Source organism: Larimichthys crocea, chromosome IX (genome assembly GCF_000972845.2).
Source record: "Larimichthys crocea isolate SSNF chromosome IX, L_crocea_2.0, whole genome shotgun sequence".
NCBI classification, from domain to species: Eukaryota; Metazoa; Chordata; class Actinopteri; family Sciaenidae; genus Larimichthys; species Larimichthys crocea.
In genome coordinates, this window is record NC_040019.1 from 5861362 (window position 1) to 5880752 (window position 19391).

Sequence of the window (19391 nt, forward strand, 5' to 3'; positions counted from 1 at the left end):
AAGTCCAAAAAGACAAGCAGGCAGTGGATGCACATGCAGTTCTGCATACACAGAACTGGGTGTGTACAGTCTGTGCTTACAGTCCATGCAGAGCCTCACAAACATGAGCAGATGACAAATTTACATCACATCGGAGCCTCACAGTCAGACTGAGGCGGAAACCATCAATTTTACCCTTGGGATGTTGTTGCTGTATCTGAAAAATATGATGTAAAAGATGATGCAATTCTTTTTCCCAACACAAAAAAAAAAAAAGTTATCTTACACTTAGTCGGCCCAATTATTAATCAGATTGCACCTAAGGGAGCATCCATCCGTGTCTCACTGGGATCCTATTGCACCTAAGGGAGCATCCATCCGTGTCTCACTGGGATCCTGCTTGGACATGAAAAAATAAACCACACCTGCATCAATCTGGCCAGCGGTGTATGCCTAAACCGCAGAATTAGCCAGAATTTCTACCACTCCCCATGAAGTCAGGAGAAGGAAGAGAGCGGAAAAGTAAAGATGCATCAGATCAAGTTGAAAGAAAAACTTAAGAGACGAGCCAAGACTCTGAAGTTTGCGTCTCCACCACAGATGATCTTTTTTCTCCCCATCCTCTAGTACATTATCTAAAGCCATGTGTCGAACATGAAGACCAGTATGGTTTAAAATGATTTGCTGCTCAGCCACCCACCCCCCGATGCTGACACCTTGTCTGTCAAAAAGCCATGTGGGAGAGAGTCTTTTTTCTCCGTTCCCTCATAGCTCCTCAGGAGAGAGAGAGAGCAGACTAGACCAGCAGCCACCACCGCCACCACTGTCAATATTTACAGTCCTGGATGAATCACTGTGCATTACAATAACATTCCCTGCGTGCCTCTACATCAGGAAGAGGGGCGAATAGTGTGAGTGAGAGAAGAGGGGGACTGGAGGGTGAAATATGCACCAGCAGCGATAAAGGTTGAGCAAAGGAATCTGCCGGTGGCTCTCCCATGACGGGGCTCTGTGTGTGTGTGTGTGTTTTTGTGTGTCTGTGTGTGTGCGCAGATGTAGTTCAGGTTGATGGATTCAGGTCGAGTGGGTGGAATTTCAGTTTGCTGTGTGTGGGTGTAATGACAGTTTGAGAACTGTTAGCGCATGTCGCAGGAAGCTGTAGATGTCGTAATATTATTGGGTTGAATGGGTACATTCAGGGCATGGGAATAATTTGCATATTTAGACCATTTCTAGCGTGTAACCGTGTGTAAACGTCACACTGCCCAGGCGACCGTGTGGGGAAACCATTTGGAGCACCAGGTCTGCCTCAAAACGACAAATGCTGTAACGAACTGACAGTTGCATGGATAATATATTCGAGGGAACCAGTTGTCTTAATTGCACATGTGACAGCGCCACAAAACCCAGCATTTGTCTCCGCAACAATCCATGTTTTGCAAAAGAAAACGGGCAGAGCAGGATCCCAGGTTCCCCCCCCGACTTTTGCAGTCAAGCATGTGGCGTTTTCTCTCAGCTTATTTTTCCTCAATAGGTTGTGATGACAATTCAAAGCACTGTTTTGTTTCACGTCTGAATCTACAAGCAATGATTATTTAGGATTTCTCAGTCAAACCACAGAGTTACTTCTTACAGTTACAACAGTTATGTACACATACATGGCCAATAAAAGTGATTCTGTCACAATAAATAGCGAGCCAAAATTCTGACATCACATCCTAAAATACAATGCAATCTTTGGTTTTAGGGTTTTGGGGATTATTTGCTTGTTAAAGCCAAGTGTGACAAGTTTTTTTTTTTACAACCAACAGTTCAAGACTGGGATATTTATGTTCATAAGAAACAAAGATTGACAACTGAGGAGCTGCTATCCAAGAATTGTTAATAAAATAGTTGCTAGTTAATTTTCTGTCCATCATCTAATCAATTTATTGGACTTATTGTTTCACTATTGGCCGATCTGCTTCTAATGAAACACTCAATACAAATTCTCAGCCATCTGAACTTCTGATGCACTGAGCAATTTTCAGTTGCGACCCAACCCAACACTCACATGGGAATTAACTACCATGGTAGGGCAAGTGTTGAATGTCATGTGTCGCCATTGCCCCTCCGACTTGTTGAATGTTTGTCTGGTTGTTTTCATTTCAACCCATAATCCCAAAAAGCAACATATCAAAAGAGTCTGGCCGACGGTTTAATCCAGCTTCTTATGTTTTTGAGATGAGCTGTTTTTACCCCCCTCTTCAAAAAGTCATTGCCCAGTGAGCAGCATTGTCAGCGGACCTTTTCAGTAAGTTGTTTTCCTCAGCTGTTCGGCTTAGAACCGGCCCCAGCTATCTGGCGTCTGAAGAGAGGGAGAGGGGAGAAAAAAACGTACTTGGAGAAGGAGAGAAAGAACGAGGTTAGAGGTGAGAGACAACTAGAGAGAAGACGAGAGGCAGATTGAAGGGAACACTGCTAGGCGGTTGATGGAGCTTCAAGTAAGGCAGACAACAAGAGAGGAAGACATAGGTTCAATTGGCGAGAGGGAGAGATAGAGGTTGAGGTTGAAGGTTGAGTGGGTAAAAAACTGAATGAACTGGCTGTGCCAAGCGAAGGGAAAGCATTAGTGCTATTTGTGTGACGGCTAGACTGTTATCTGCTAGACTCTAGACTATTATCTTCTTCATTACCCCTTTTAGTGAGCTCCAATAAAGACGGACTAAGGGAGCAAAGGAGGGAGGGAAGAAAAGGCAGAAATGTGGAGGCTAAGTGGAGGGTGAGAAAATGGTCGAAAAGTGGACAACAAGGTTGACGCGAGAAAGCAACAAAAACGAGATTGAGCAAGAGTTAAACAGATGGAGGGAGCGGGACTAAAGGAGCAATGCATGAAATTAGAAAGATCTCTACGTATTAGGGGCAGAGGCATGAAGTCGTGGATGTTGCAACAATATTCTATATATAAGAAATATTAATGGTACATTTCACATTCATGTTGTGTTACCTACCATAAATGAATGCAGGAACTAAATATGACTACATTTTAAGCGTTTGAAAATAAAGACATAATAAAATAATACAAAAAATAATAAACACAAAACTACACTATATGCAAAGATTTGTCTGTTAACTAAGTCAACCACAAAAGAAAACAAAGATACAATAGCTTTGATGAACACAAAGCATCTTTTTAAAATCAGTCTAGTCATTATTATTATTTCAATGTGTCTCTAATGTCTTAAAAAAAAGCCATAATACAACCACTTCAGTGATCTTCAGTCTGTAAGTTCATGCTACATTTCATATATTTAGAGAATAAATGTTTTGAGTAAGAGTACATTAAAGGATAAATAGGTTAAAGAAAAGTTAAAGAAACAGATTTAAATCCTAAACCTCGTTTAAAGAGGGAAAGAAAACTCAGAGAATTTATCCACGGACATTGTTGCCAATAAGAAATGGATGCTGGCGGGCGACTTCACTCCCCCTCAACCCTTCGAGAATTGACCGAGTAGAGTCCAAGGAGCAATTAAGCAATGCTGAAAAAATAAAGCAAAGTCAATATTGAAAACATAGCACATCTGTCTCGGGTGATTTGAAAATATGTTCCCTGGTTTTGTAATATCTCTTTTATGCATGCCTACTTCTAGATTCACAAATAGCATTAGGCCTTCGTGGTCATATCTGATGTAACACACCTGGATGCATCCCTGGGAAAATCAGGAAGGAAATAATGTGACTTCTATAATTTGTGTTTCACGGAGGTGAAATGAGTGGGTGCAAACGTGAGTCAGGGAAAGGGTGAGCGTTTTGTGTGAGAGTTGCATGTGAGGTTTTTTTTACATCTTCTGCATGCCTGTGAAGTATGTGCGAGCGTGTATGTTTGTACATGTGTGTGTGAAGTGAGTCAGAGGAAGGTGTGCGTGATGTCAAGCCCAGACAGGCTCTGCTGTGGTCCAAGTTCAGGTTGCTGTCAGGTGGTTGTGGTTAGTTAACAGAGTGGGTAATTACCTCAGACTGTCGGTCTGAGACACTGGCCAGATACCCTCAGGATACTGTGGGAAAGTACATTTAGTAGGTCACTGCTGTGTTTCCCTCCTGTCCCTGCTGCAGCAGAAGAGTGACCTCTTACTCCAGGTGTTTAGATACAGCATATACAAAAAGAATTATTTTTCAAAAGGATCTTCCAAACTGCTTTGCAGCACATTGCACATGCATTGCAATTGCACTGTCAACTTTATTGTCAACACGGCCAGGACATACAGAGAATTGAAATTCAGTTTCCCTCATATCTGAAGTGTAAAATGAAGCAATAATCTAAAATATATACAAGTGTAAAGAAATATTAAAAATAATCTAAAAAGAATCCCACGGGTCTGTGTGCGTCCGTATGACAAATGCGGCCAACACAGAGGGATCCGCATGCATCGCCATCTTGGTGACATTTACTTTTTTTACAATTACAATCTTTACATAATTTTTTAAAATATGTTTTAAGTAAATTCTGATGAACTATCTAATATTTCCTAAATGATTTACCCATATACCTCCATCATGAAAAAAGTGGTATTAATTGTTTGAATTCACCCTAATTTGGCTGTATTTCAAATTTTGAGTATGTATCTTAGCAAATAAAATTCGATTTTAGCCTGTTTGCAGACTCTCTTTAATTTTAAATCAAGTCTTCCAGTAAGTGTTTTATCAGTAAAGAGAATTTCGTGACTCTCTCGACACAACCCTTAGGCGCTGGTATTACATTGCAGACAGACGGCTGGTACTCCGGCTTCATTTTCCACTCAAAGATAACTTGATTTAATGATTAACTGAAATGATGTCAGCTTTCTCGGTGGGGGAGAGTGCTAAAATGAAGTAAACTGTTTCCACACTCCTTTCCTCCTTCCTACTGTCCAGCCAAAGAAAATTAAAACAGGTCAGGCTGTTCGAAGTTTGCATCAGTCAGTAAAAATCACGTGCGAGATTGTCCATCGCTGCTGGAAGGCGTCCAAATCACCTAGCATGACATCAGTGCTGTGTGGGAAAGCAGAGAAAAAGGTTCAAGCTTTTGGCAAGTTCGCTTCTCCTTACTCATCATTTCTACGTTAGTATGAGGATAATTTTTCCAGTTCAGCTTTCCATCTCACTTCCAATGGACCTGCATCATTTCACGGAATGACAGGGAATAAAAAGATGGCAGAACATCCCAGACATGGGATGATGGGAGCAAACAATGAATCTCTGCTTTCCTATGTTTTATTTTTCTTTTCTTGGAAGGGATACAGTAGACATGTTCTTTTCTTATACATTGTGTGTATGTTTTAGACCGCAGCAGCCTTGCACAGTGGAATTAAGTATATTTAAACTTAACTTGGACTTGAAATTCACATCGAGAAAAGGAAAGACAACATTTTCAAAAGGAAACGACGGCGCAGTTCTTGCTCCCCCGTCGTTCTTCTTCTTCTCCGGTTCCCACGCTTGCCCCTTACCTGACTTGCCACAATTTGAATCAAATCACTAGCGGCCAATTGGCTGCCCTGACCATGTGACCTACATCGGCCTTAAAAAGCACCGCCTTTTGAGATTGGTCTAGGATTTTCCCATGGGAGCTGCCTACAGAGCCAGTGCAGTTTGTGTGTGTGTGTGTGTGTTTGAGAACGTTAGGGAAAAATCTCCCACCCCCCCTCCGTCTCTTTCCTACCTCCCCTCCACTATCCCCCTTTTTCTCCTTTTTTTTTTTTCCACCACCTCCCATCCTTTGAAACACAGTATCACACTTTAGATAGCCTTTGTTGTCACGGCAAGGAGCATTCTTTCTCTGGCACGGCCACACGGAGTGTGAGAATGCAGGAGGTTCCCTGAAAAACACAGAAAGAACAAAAGACTGACAGAGTAAGGAAGCAATGTAGCAACTGCCTGAAACTTTATAAAGTGTGAAATGAATAAAAATAAATGAGTATTTGGGTTTAATTGACCTATAGCCGGTATTGAAATATATTTTGGCATGGTTACTGCTGTCAAATTGAGGAAAAAAACAGAATCCGGAGTCAGGACATCCAGTGCTATATGAAGACGCTTGTGAGCTGCAGTTATTGAAGACACGTTGAAGCATCAGTTCTACAAAAAAAACCCGAAAGTACAGCTGACTAACTGGCACAGACTGCGGTGACTGAAGCCACATGTCGTGCTTTTTGTTGAGCGCAAAACATGATATTTCTGCCTGTGCAAACATGCCAGGTTTGAATTGGTTCGACGGCACTGTCAGACTTAAGCCTTTCGTGTGGCCAGGCGTGCAGGAGGAGCTGCAAGAGAGGGCACCTTCGTACCTTTTGTGCTTTCTAAGGCTGTGACAACTGCGTGCCTGAAGACTTCAGCACTTAAGCGGTGCTGTGGAAAAATCGAGCCTTCGTGTCCCGCAGCGAGCCAAAAACAGGAAAAAATGTTACAGAAATCATCCGGTCGAGCGCAAAGCCACCATCTGTGTTCGTTCAAAAAATGTGTAAAGCACTGCAAGAGCTCAAGTTTGTTTTGTAAGATTAATGCGCTGAAAGCGCCGGTTGACATGTTTTACCTGCAGAATGGTTAACATCACTGCAGTGTTTGTCGTAAGTTGACATGATTTCACTTCCTTCTCATCTTTTCTGTCTAATGAATCTCTGCAGGATCTTTGCGTTTGTAACTAGCTGTCTTTTGATTAATTATAGTTGGGAGTTAGTTGCATCCAGGTTGCGTGTGTGTGCGCCGGTGTGCGTGTGTGCCTGCCGGTCCACGGCTTAGCCTTGAGAGTTCAGAGCAGGTTCTGGCTTGCTCAACTCTGGGAAACTTTGAGCTGAGCAAATAGCTGGGTCTGTTTTCCTGGCTGCCGCCACGCTTGTATTTGTGAGCCATGTGTATGCACCTTGAGCACTTGTATGCATGTGGTTTATGCGCACTGTGGCGTAGCCTGTATGTGTGTGTGTGTGCAAGGCAGAATACAAAGAGGAGAATACAGAATATACTGAGGGAGAGATGAGCTTCATTCCCACAGGCGAGGCAGGAGATGACACCTCTGCTATTCCCACACCTCCACTGTCTAGCCGCTTTCTCCTGTCCTGACCTCAGCTACCACAGAGGCAAACACCGCTCTGCATGTGCACACAGATGAGAATACACACTTTTTCTGATTTGCAGTCTTCATTAAACTTTTGTGCAGAGAAATAAGCCGAGCTAATGGAGGAATCCTTGCTTTGTGAGGTCTGCGAGTGTGCTTTGATTTACAGCCCATCACTAAGTGGAATGCTGTTTGCTGGGTGGAGCTCAGGTGTGTTGACAAGGCTTTTAGCACTGACATGCTGTCAGGATGGCTTACAGACGAGTGTGTGTGCACGTTAGGGGCCGGCGAACAAGAGGTCACTAATGTCCCACCAGGCAAACCTTCACCATGGAGGAGGACAGGACGGCACGGACATGTGAATGTTACTGAGGCGTAAACGCTGTCTCTACACATACACTCACACACTGATCTGATCTTTCTGTAACACTCTGGCTCTTTCACACCAAAGCAGCCACCAGGGAAACATGTCTGATTGCTACCGGCGTGAATCTTTACGCCAGGTTTTAACATACAGTAGGCTCGACTTAAAACTCCAGAGACAGAGCTCAAAACGAATTTTTAAAAGTTGTAGATGCAGTTTGTACGTCAGTGTATTTATGTTGCCGTGCATGTTTTTCTGTTTTCCTTATTTTTTTATATGTTAAAAAAGTGTGTGATGGTTACCAAAGGCAAAGAACTGGTTGCCAATTTTTCTAAATGTTTGCCTATGGCAACTTGGCAAGTGTTACCGTCAAGCTCCATGAGACTTTTTTTCCTCTTCAAGACATTTTTGAGGAGTGAAAGTTCTTGAAAAACATTTCTTTTAACCTTTGTTTGTCCAGGCGTGTAACAGCGATCAGTACGTGGCGGTGCCCAGAAAGGACATGACCAAGATGCTTAAACAGAAAGGTCAGTCACGCTACACTGTACCATGGGAGAGGGTTTATTTTTAGTGGAATCATGACACAGAGCAGTATATACAAGAATGTATCTACACACCATTACTTCCCATGTCTTTGTGTATTTTTATTGTAATAATCTAACTTTATTTTGACTGTTGAAGTCATTAAATTTTAGTATTCTGTTTGTAGGGTTTTTGCAGGACCAGGACAGCACTGACCACACACAACAACAGGATGAAGAGATGACCCCCAGTGTGACCCCCGACCTCCCCAGGTATTCCCTTCAGTGTCAATGGGCCCCCTTTTCAGATCTGGACCCCGACACCCTCACCTTTCCCGGGGGGGTAGCCATGCAGCTCCACACCGTGCCCCCTGCCCTCCTGCCAAGGATACCGCTCTTCTATGTCTGCACCAGATGTGGCAAGGTGTTCTGGGAAGGCTCTCACTTCGGCCGTGTCCTCTCCATGTTCCAGGAGGTCTTGCACATTACAGACTCTGAATCAGCTGCAGCAGCCGTTACAGCAGCTCAGCAGAACTGACTGACACACAGCTAGCAGTTTATCTAAAAAACACTGAGCTGTCATCAAATACAAGTAAATTGCCTCATTTTTAATATTACTTTGATTTTAATTTTTTAATACAGTGGATGAACATTTTATTTTCACATCTTTGAAAGTTCTTTTCAGATGTTTATCATTTCAACGGTTTTAGAGTTCTTAGTTATTTAAAGTCACGTTCAGGATTGTCAAGAACCAAAGAAAATTGTTCATTTTTGTTGTTGATTTAACTTACTGTTATACCATGGCACATTCATGGTGATTTATGGTTCAGATCCGATTGAGATCATTTGAATTGCAATACATTTATTCCTCAAGAACACTTAGCAGGGATTCGCATCACCATCCTAGGAAGCGCATGAAGTCGGTGTGTGCGTCAGCGTTAAGTTTGTTCCAGTTAATACTTTCTGTGATCACATTTTTTTGTGACAACTTTTTTTTTTAATGATTGATTTAAAACACCTCAGATCCTTATGTGATTATTTTATTCTCTGTGATAGTATTTGTGATAGTAATTATTTAGCTGGAAGCTGAATAAAAATGAATGGAAAATCTTTAAGATGTCCCGTTGAAAGCATCATTTTGTGAATTAAGTCTGCTGCGAACAAAAAGAACCAATATAACCATGATAATAAAAACATTCAGAATTTAAATCATAACATGTTTACTGAGGTAATAGCAGCCGGTGTCAAGCTGGACCACAGCAGCAGACACAATCACAATCCACGGGAACCAGCGAGACGAGAAAGTAAAACTCACAGAGAAGACGCCAAGTCAGTAATGCACATTTACCAGAAGGGCGACATCACTGACATCAAGGTAAAACACAGAATATGTGATGTAGTATGAAAACCTACTGGTAAATGTTTTGTTTTTTTGCACTACTCAAAATCTAATTTAATATTTCTAGTATTTTTTTTTTGTCTTTTGCTTAGAGTGTCCTATATATCTAAAGTCATCAACCAAAACTTTGTGAGAGGCTGGAGTGAAAACCTAAATACCTAAAGTACCAGTAAACAGAAAGGATTTAAGAGAGGTGGCAGTCATTTTCTGAACGGGACAATTGTTTGTAAATTAGATAGTTTTACTTAAATGGAACTTCTTACATTTAAGAAATTCGAGCAATTCTGTGCAACTATGAGTCAATTATCTATTTGTATTTCAGTATGAAGCGGAGCTGCTTATTCCTGTCAGATTTGACACAATGGAAGAAAATAAAAAATAAAGCTGACGTTATTGCTCCATCATTGCATGTGGTTTCTTTTCAGGGCACTGGTACCATTCAGAAAGGAATGCTCCCGTGGCAACACATGCTGTGTAGGACGTGTCTAAAATGTTGCCCAACATTCTGTCATCATCATCATCATCATCATTGTTATCAACAAACGGGTCAGGTCAGGAGGAAGTGACATACATTGTGACATTTGTACGTGTCACTTTGAGCTGCACACAAAGGATTCAAACTCTCCTTCTAACTAATGACATCGTAACATTTAAAATGACTTTCTTGTGGTGCGTGTGGTGGTTTGAAGGATCAAACACTGTTTATGATGAGTGTACATTCTTACTTCATATTGTCATTGTTATCTTCCGGAACTTCAATTATTTGCTGTGTGCTTGCTCATAGACCTTTTTAAAGGGAGGGATGTGACCCCATCTTGCCGCCGGGGTTGTTTAGTGGGTGGTCATTCATGTGTGGAAAAAAGTATTTCATCTTTACACGCCTCAATCTAACTCCTGTTTGACCTGAGGAGACGGCAGCAGAGTGCAGATGTTATAACAATGTCACTCTTGAATTTTGATCTAAAGCTTTATGTGTTTTGATATGAACTCATTTATGCTTTTGGCTCTCACAGAGGTAAGATCGTGGCCAAGAGGAGAAACATGTGCAATGGGCATGCGAAGCAAGAAGTTGTAATCGTTTCTGACGGTCTGCGGTTTTGTTTCAGACTTTACAAAGCATATGGTAAAAGGACTAAGAGGGTACAGATTGATGAGATCATCTAAGCTCCATTGATGTCTGTCAGGTGTAACACTAACAGTGTGGGGGTTTCCTGCCCTGAGGGTGAAGAGCAGACGGGTCACAGAGAGTAACCCAACACATACACAGCCTGAATCCCTTCATATTTTCTCATACCTTTCTTTCAAACTCTCCTCTCTTCTGTCCACAAATCCCACGTTGGCTTTGTGTGATTGCAGAAAATTAGATTGCCCAAAAGGGTTTTAAGAGATCTAATGTGGAAAAGTTCGCAATTAAAAATGTTCTGGGTCTGTTTCTGGACAAGTAGTAGGCATTTTGTTCAGACTACACTGGAAGCCTGAGTTTTGCGCTCATAAAATCTACAAAACCCTACAACCAGATGTGCACTTTATTTAACTGATCGCTTAAAACGCATAAAAAAAAAGCCACAGCGACTTCCAAAGACAGGTCCTGCTGTGAATCACAGAGGTTAATGTCTTTTCAATGACTGCGTTTGAGTCACAGCAGCTGCAGCAGGAGGTCAGAAACTAATCTCAATCCTTCTTTTTTAAATGTTCTGTAGTGAAAGCAGTTCTCCAGACCTGATTATCATGTAATTAATAACCACATTGAAGTTACAGATATCAAACGTTAAACCTGTAAGATTTATTACAAGAAAAATAGGGAGGAAAATTGCTTGGAAGGAGGTCCATGGGCTTTACTGGTAATTTTTCATCATCCTGCTTGAATCACATAACACTGTATTATCAATTGCATAATCTTAAAGGCGTTGCAAAATGTAGGTTTTACGGGATTTGTTGCATTACTGCCAAGGACATAAGTATTCTCACTTCTGAAGAATAATGTTACAAAACGTATGTCTGTGAATGTAACATCCACTGCTCATTGTTTTGAGCGCTGGGTGAGCTGTTGTAATCGGACGGACCTGAACCTTGTAGCTGCCAATTCGACATGAAACTGTCTTGGACAAAGGAGATCATGTGGATTACTGTCTCAGACATGACTTAGAAGTTCTCAAGCAGCTCATCCTGTGATGATATGCTTAGTTTAGAGTTATTCTTCAACTGACTTTGTTTTAGAATACAGTGTAATTATCTACATTTAGAATATTTGTTTTTTCCAGCTATATATAGTACTTGTATCACTTGTAGACTAGCAGTAATGTCGTGGTTAGTGATAAAAACGTATCAATACTTTGTAGATTGATTATAATCCACAGGTTGCTCTAGCATTAGCTGTTCTCAAAATACACCGGGCAATGTTAACAAGTTATAAATAAATGTTCTCTGCAGCAGAAGGTTAAAGAAACACTTTGGGAAGTATGTTTATGTCTAGATAATGTAGCCGGAGCTGGCAGCTTTGCATAGTTTAGCACAAAGACTGGAATCAGGAGGTGACATCTGGTTTGTTTGGGTTTTTTTTTTTTTTTTTTTACATTTGGACAGAGCCTTGCTAGCTGTTTCCATCTATTTCCAGTCTTTATGCTAAGCTAAGCTAATTGGCTGGTAAGGTAAGGTTACAGATAATGAGAGCGGTCTTGGTTTGGACCTGAAAGACAAAGAAGACAAGAAAAGACAAAGAAAGTGTCATGCTGTGGGAGGACACATTAATTAATTAAGTTAGTTAGATATTCTAAACCCCCTTTATAAAGAGTGGCTTATTTAAAAGGTTACACCATTATGCATGGAATCAGTTCATAGATACCAAAGAAATTCCAAAGAACACCTCAGGGTTTTAAGCCATTATGAAAATAGTTCAGTCATGCATTTAGATGAGGACACCTCAAATTGGACTTTCAGGTGTGGAAAAAGCAGGACTCATCTTGCCAGCAGGGGAGATTAGTCTGTCATTTTTTTTGTAGTTGCTCATAATAATTTATTTTTAAGATGACGTAGGCTGTTTTCTTCCCAAACATACATCCTGACATACCAAAAAAAAAAAAAAAAAAGAAGTCTTGGCATCTTGCCTTTAAAGGACAGACTGTATAATAACTACAGTAACATTAATCTACCCTGAAGTATTTTTATTGCTATGAATGAAGTCGACACCCCCAGCCTCTCCAATAAGCCCCTCTCTGTGTGTCTTGTCCCGTCCTTGTCCGGGTGGTCGCAGCCCCTCAGCCTCTTGCGCGGAGCGCGAGCTTTCTGCCGCAGCACCGTGTTATTTGATCCTTGCTCTTTCTTTGCTGGGAAGAAAAGCTCGCCTCTTTCCCACGCTCTGAGGACACGTGGTGCCCGGAATGAATTGGATTCAGAAGACCCTCCCTCTTGGTAAAACGTCACCTCTCTCTCTCTCTCTCTCTCTCTCTCTCTCCCTCTCCCACACGCTCTCTGTCATTTTTAAATCGACATTTTTTTGCACAACACTTTAACATTTCTTTCTCCTTCGTGTATCCCGGTATGTGACTTCTCATGCGCGCAACATGATGGGGACGCACCGGGGTGGCTCCTCCCGTCTTGTCTGCCCCCGGCTGCCCCCGGGTCTCGGCGCCAAAACTCGGCACACACTCTCTCGGATCTGCCTCGATCTGTCCGGCGCTCCGTTTTACGAGACAGCCACACAACACTGTGTGACTCTGGGTTCTTTCTATGTCTCTCAAAAAAACAACAACAACACACGTCTTGTTTATCGACACACAGCAATAGAACAGAGATATGGCTGCAAAAATAGAACCAGAATAGACTCGTATTATCTTTCTGTTCTCGCTCTCGTAGAGTTTACTGAGAATCGGCCTCAGCGCAGCCTCTGGGCCAAGGCGACCCCTCATCCTAGCTGTACAAAACCTGATAATCATCACTTAAGGATGACTAAAATGTTTGTTTTTAGATCGATTGTTGCAAATTGTGATTGGAGAGCGCTTTTACGCACGCATGGATCAGCTCATGTAAACTGGATTTTAGCCTTTACATAACTGTGTTACTAATTCGGCCCGTCAAACTGAAATTAAGAGATTGCCAAAGTATTCCATCTGTGATCTAAGTATATCTACACAACAGTCTCATGATTGTGTCTGGTTTTGGCTGCTTCCCGGACACACATTACCAAGGAAAGACTCAGGAGCGAAGTGGTGGGGAGGCAGAGAGAGAGAGAGAGAGAGAGAGAGAGAGAGAGCAAATGCCACAGAGTTTGAGGGAGAAACTCATCCAGTCGGAGAAACTTTTGGCTCCTGCGGTCTGTGCAAATGTTTTCCAAGTGTCCAGACGCACTGTAGCCAAAGCTCTGATAGCGGACAGATGTTCCTGATTTTCCAGAAGATGTTCTGCACTATTCAGTAACCCTAAAAAATATATACAGTATGTGTGCATGTAATAAAAACCTATCCTAAAAATACCAAATCTGAAGTCTGAAAAAGTAAACAGAACCCCAGAAAGTTTGTACATTTCCATGTCTAGTTTTAAACCTAACACGCCAGTGGGCCCGTGCGGGTCAATGCTGTGTCATATGAGCCCTATGGAAAGGAACACATCTGTTATTCAAGCCTACATTTAAAAAAAGATCTGTGTTAGGTATTCACCACATTTCTATGAATGAGTCAGGCCTGCAGTCTTTGTTTTGGAGCATTTGCAGCTGTGGGTGCAGAGGAACAAACAGTAAACAAGTAGCACACAGTCACCTACAGATGCACCTAAAAGTGCCCAAAGCAGATGAATCACAGTCTTCCACTCAAAATGTTTGGTCTATTGTCCAAGAAATCTATGACCAACATCTACAGTGGCATACTGAAATATTTGTTTCTACACTTTTTTAACGTAGTGCATCCGTTAAAACCATTTTTCCCAGTCAGCATGCATGATACGTTAACTTGTGGGTGACCATAGTAGCAATGCTGTTAAAATTCACCTTACCGAAGGTGCAACTTAATTTTATCAATAGGTTAAATCACAAATTTGTTTTAAAAAGTGTTAAAATGCTTATAACGTTTGAGGGCATGGTTTAAATCTCGATAATGCACACCGAGGTGTTCTGTTATAGAGGATAATGCACGCATGCATGCACAGGCATGGATGTGATAATTCCCATGAAGTGGCAGTTCTGCTAAAAATGTTTTGGGACATGCTGGGATACTTTGACATGCGTCATCACTATGACTACCCAAAAAAAAGGGGAAGATTATTATATGGCCACAGTATATCATATCCTTTGTTTTTTTAAAGAGTGTGTAGCTGTTTGGTTTAGTTTCTGTGCATCAATACTGTCTCTATGGTTACCTGTGGTTTAATAAACTAGCTCATACGTTTATTTTAAACTGTGTTTTAGATGACACAGATCATCACTTAAATGGACACCTGCCATCCAGTGTAAAACAAACATCTGTCATGATAATGCACCGCTAATGTGCTTATATTTGAAATAATGAACCTGGCTCTATCTTCATTATAATTTATTGCTGCAGTCATGTTCTCAGTCACATACAGTGTTTTTTTTTTAGATTGCATAAAACACGTTGTGACCTTCACCTGTGGGATAAACGTTGCTGTCTCACCCACACTGGAGCACAGTAGCACAATGTCACACACTCACGTACACAGATGCAGCCACAGACGTGCGCCAAATGTACAGTTCAGAGTGTGGGAAAAAGAGGACAGTGTGAAAGCCACCAAGCCATCAGAGCAGAGAGCGGTTTATGAAGTGTTACACAGATGAGATGAAGTATCCGCCAAACGGAGCAAAAGGCCCGAGGGTGGCTGAGATGTACCTAGTGTGGTTTCCACATATTTCTCTCTCTTTCTATCCCCCTATCTATCCATCTGTCACTTTCACATGCATTCTTTCTGCCGATCTCTGTTTCTATCTATCAATATCTATCACCACCTTCCCCGTCTCTCTTTCTCACACACGTACACACACACACACACACACAAACGCACACAGGCACCCAGTTCCCACGGTGGCTGGGGGAGCAGAGCGGCGTGTCAATCTGCGCACAGCGTCACCTCTTTTCACTTGCAAAAAGGAAGTAGCGCAGGGCTTTTGTTATTTGAAGTCCCACAGTCTAGTCATTGAAAAACAACTGGAATATATCCGCAGTTTATGATTTAAACAGCCACCTATAATCTCCTCCTCAGGGGTGTTTTTATATGGAGCGCTGCGACCGTTTGGGGTTTGTATTTTACTGTCCTTCCCATTTGGTTCGGAGGCAATCACTGTCTTGAGAGAACGCACAGGCTCCCTTAGGTTTTAGATTCTGTTGTGATAAGATGCGTTCACTGTTAAAAACCACATTAACATGTCTCCAGTGAGCTTTATAAACCTCTTTGTGTGTCCTGCTTTTAACTTTACGCACCAACAGCCTCTTCATTCGAGCCACAAAGGCACATTTCAGAGCTAACATAGCAGTTCATCGTCACTTCAGGGTCAAACTGCAGACAAAGTTGAGCTACGTAGAGCTCCAACAACAGCACATAGAAATACACCACACCTTGTCTTGAACAGTATTATTATCAGCACCTTCTCTGTCCTGATTTGACATGAAAGGGTGTTAATGGTGCGCATAAAATACATTTTAATAAACAATTTTGACTAATATTATGTGTAGTCCATGAGCCAACGATTGAAGTTAGATAATATGGTTCCTTTTTGTGAACTTCCACCTCTTGTGTGAGTTAAAATAAAAGTGTATAGGCCCCAATGTCACATTTTGATGTTGCGTAAAAATGTCTCATTGATGTGGTAAATCTTTTTTGTTTTATAATAAAGTGGCAGTTTGGCTTTATTTCCATAGATTTTTCAGCTTTGAATGAATAAAATCCCACTCTGATGCTCTTTAGTCACAATTTACATCGCTTTCAATGAGACGTGGAGACGTTTGTTTTTAAGCTCCTGGGTGCTGCTGATCCGGTGGATGATCCTTTACTACGTGCTCGCTTTCTCAGCAGTTTACAGCTCTGGCAGCACCATGCCTCTGGCTTTCTGTCCGCTTCCTGGGGTCTGCTACGGGAGATCGGATGCAAAGCTCACCGTAATACTGCTGCGGGCGGCTTGTTTAATATTTCGGCAGCAACATTTGGCTCCCCCCTCGGAAAGCCACGCCCCCTCCCTGCAGATTCACAGGACCCCGATCCCTCCCCCTAACCGAGCCGGCAGCCTATAACCTCCCCGGGTTTCCGCCCATTCCTCCACAGTTGATTCTTTGGGATGGTATTGTCATGCAAATAAAGGACGCGTAAAATATTCCCCCAGAGCGCAGCGCAGGGCAGAGACTCACACGGACCGCGCGGAGGACACAGACCGGGCCATACGGTGGATTTGTATCGTTTTCGTCGCTACGGACCCGTCCATCTGTCACAGGTAAGTCACAAATCTGCAGCGGATTATATTTCCAGACATGTTAAGTGGCAAAAAATCAAGCAGTGTATCTGTGCGTAAACGTGTGCGCACGGAGGTCTCCTCTCTCGCTCTTGGATGTGGCGGAATGTGGGGTCTCTCTCGCAGTCTGTTGGTGAGGAATCGGGATTCATACGGACTTCTCTTGTCTTTTTTTTGTCTTTCCCAGACACCCTGGCCACATGAGCAGCGACATATAGCCAGGACGTGTAGCCAAGAAACAGGTCGGACCGTTCAAGGAAAACCTGCGGAGGCTGCCCTTTGGAGATATACTTCCAGTTTCCCCAAGTGAAGTCGGAGGTGTCTCTTCTCCATCCCCTGCTATAGGCTACCTGCTGCTGCTACAGAGGGGGAACTACATCTATAGAGACCCCTGGATCGCTTGAGAGCACCCTTTTTATGTTTTAGGGATTCTAGGATCTCTCAAATATTAACATTTTTGCACACCACGTGTGTTATTTCCTTTCTTGTCCTTTTTTGGATATATACAGTGCTCCTTTTTTTCTGTTTTAGTACTTTAAAGTGCCTTAATAACTGGTTATAATCCAGTGTAACTGTGGCATTGTCACCAGACCAGAGACGCTCAACAGGGAGAAGACGATCATTATCAGCTTTAGAGCCCAGGCGGGATTACTGGTTCCCCACCCTCCAGCGAGCTGCAACCATGAGCCAGGCGGATGTGTCGACTTGCTCCGCGCCGCAGAGGGTTTTCCAGGAGGCGGTGAAGAAGGGCAACACCAAGGAGCTGCACTCGTTGCTGCAGAACATGACAAACTGCGAGTTCAATGTCAACTCCTTCGGGCCAGAAGGACAGACGGCCCTCCACCAGTCTGTCATTGACGGCAACCTGGAGCTGGTAAAACTGCTGGTGAAGTTTGGTGCAGATATCCGGCTGGCCAACAGGGAAGGGTGGAGCGCTTTACACATCGCCGCCTTCGGGGGCCACCAAGACATTGTTCTATACCTCATCACCAAGGCCAAGTACTCCTCTGGCGCCCGGTGATCTGTCTCTGCTGTCAGGTAAAATAAGAAAAATAACAAATCAACAAGTGGAAAAAATAAAACTGCAACACACGGGAAAGCCAGGCTCTTGTAAAAGCAAAAACAAAAAAACAAAAAAAAAAAAACTGCCATTATCTACATAGTTGTGCCAAATTCTATAGAAAATGAAAATTAAAAAAAAAAAAGGCCTGCACAATAATCTTCCCTCATTGTAAACCAAACGGGGCCCTCTGTGCACTCCTGAGTGAAGCACCACATGGTTCATACACAGCGCTTCAACACGAATCTTTAACAAAAGAAAAAACGCCATTTCGGTGAGTTTTGTTGGTACTAAAGCTTTCCTCTTGAATGTGTATACTAGATCTTTTTCGTCCACTATAAAAGAAGCCAGTGTCTGTGTATCACATGTGTGTGTGAGTCTGTGTGTGTGTTTGTACTCCAGAGTGCAGATGGCCCAGTTTTTTTTTTCTTTCCTCTCCTCTCCTCTCTCTTCCCTATCCATGACCTCCCATCCCCAGTACAGTTGAATAGTTTCTTTGTGGGAGGGGGAGGTGAGGGAGGGCAGCAGATCTGACCTGTTGCTCCTCATTGTTCACTTGTAAAACCCCTTTTTAAGTTATTTTATATGAAACACGGCACTTGATGCTACATGGCTGCATGCTGGAATATCTGAAAGGGAAGACACATGAACAAGAGAAGAAGGGTTGCCCTCTGTTGGCTACCAGAGGTCTTTAATTTGATCCATTTTTTTTTTAATATTATTATTTTATTTTTTTTACTCAAAGAGCGGCATTATGGCTATCCAACACGCTTTCAGATGTGTAATCATTATGTAACAACAACTGACTCCATCATTGTTGTGAAGTACTGTACACAATAGCTTTACTTTTGTTTCTGTTTTTTTTTTTTTTTTTTTTTTTTTTTTTTAAAAAAAAAAAAAGGGGGGGGTGGGGGGCCCGAGTTTTTTTTTTTTTTTTTTTTTTTTTTTAAGAGAAGAGACAGTAGCTGGATGCGCGCTGCAGATCTTTTTTTTTTTTTTTTTTTTTTTTTTTGCCATGCTGGCGTTCACCTTTTTCAGGCCAGTTTGCGACCAACTTTGCCAGTGGTCATTGTGTTATTAAAAAAAAAAAAAGAAAACCCCCCGCTGCTTTCGCTTTGTATCAAAAGAAAAAAAAAAGAAAATAGAAAAAAATCAGCATTTGGAATTCACTTTATAATCTCCTTTCAGTATTTTATTAACATCCTAGTCATCACTGTGAAAGCAGGCTGGGTTTTTTAAAACTTTTTTTTATTTTTTATTTTTATTTATGAAGGTACATTGAGAAGATGCATTTTTGAATATGTCGTGATTCTTCTTCTTCTTCTTTTTTTTTTTCCAAATCTATAAGTGTAAGAATATCTAGGGTGACTCAAGCTGCTTCAGACTCGTAGTATAAACTGTCCCGTGTGGAGGTAGACTTGCCACTCCCCACCTAGACCACCACCACCACCATAACCCCAGAAACCCCTCTGTTGACCATCAAGAGGACTTTCTCCCCTCCACCTCCTCCTCCTCCTCCACCTCCACCTCCCCCCCATTAAAAGGACTGTGTTTGGTTGCC

The 19391-nt window shown here is 42.1% G+C and overlaps 2 protein-coding genes across 4 annotated transcripts in view; both read left to right on the forward strand.

Moving 5' to 3' along the window:
* The window catches only part of exd3 (exonuclease 3'-5' domain containing 3), a 42066-nt gene extending 32352 nt beyond the window's left edge, over positions 1-9714 (forward strand). The window contains exons 20-21 of one of the 2 annotated variants that reach the window (XM_019272468.2): positions 7867-7933; positions 8116-9714. In XM_019272468.2, coding sequence (XP_019128013.2) covers positions 7867-7933; positions 8116-8465 — 417 coding nt within the window. In that variant the 3' untranslated portion in view covers positions 8466-9714. The remainder of the gene's footprint in view (positions 1-7866; positions 7934-8115) is intronic. The other variant, XM_027282039.1, reaches the window with a different exon arrangement.
* nrarpa (NOTCH regulated ankyrin repeat protein a) lies at positions 9119-18709 on the forward strand. 2 transcript variants are annotated; one of them, XM_027282040.1, is made up of 4 exons: positions 9119-9302; positions 9752-9877; positions 16645-16752; positions 16958-17442. In XM_027282040.1, the coding sequence occupies exons 1-4, from the start codon at positions 9144-9146 to the stop codon at positions 17078-17080; spliced, it is 516 nt and encodes a 171-aa protein (XP_027137841.1). In that variant the 5' UTR covers positions 9119-9143; the 3' UTR covers positions 17081-17442. The 2 variants fall into 2 exon arrangements, with proteins under 2 accessions (XP_027137841.1, XP_010735253.1); XM_010736951.3 differs by lacking the exons at positions 9119-9302; positions 9752-9877 and having other exon boundaries at positions 16573-16752; positions 16958-18709.
* The last annotated feature ends 682 nt before the right edge of the window (positions 18710-19391 follow it).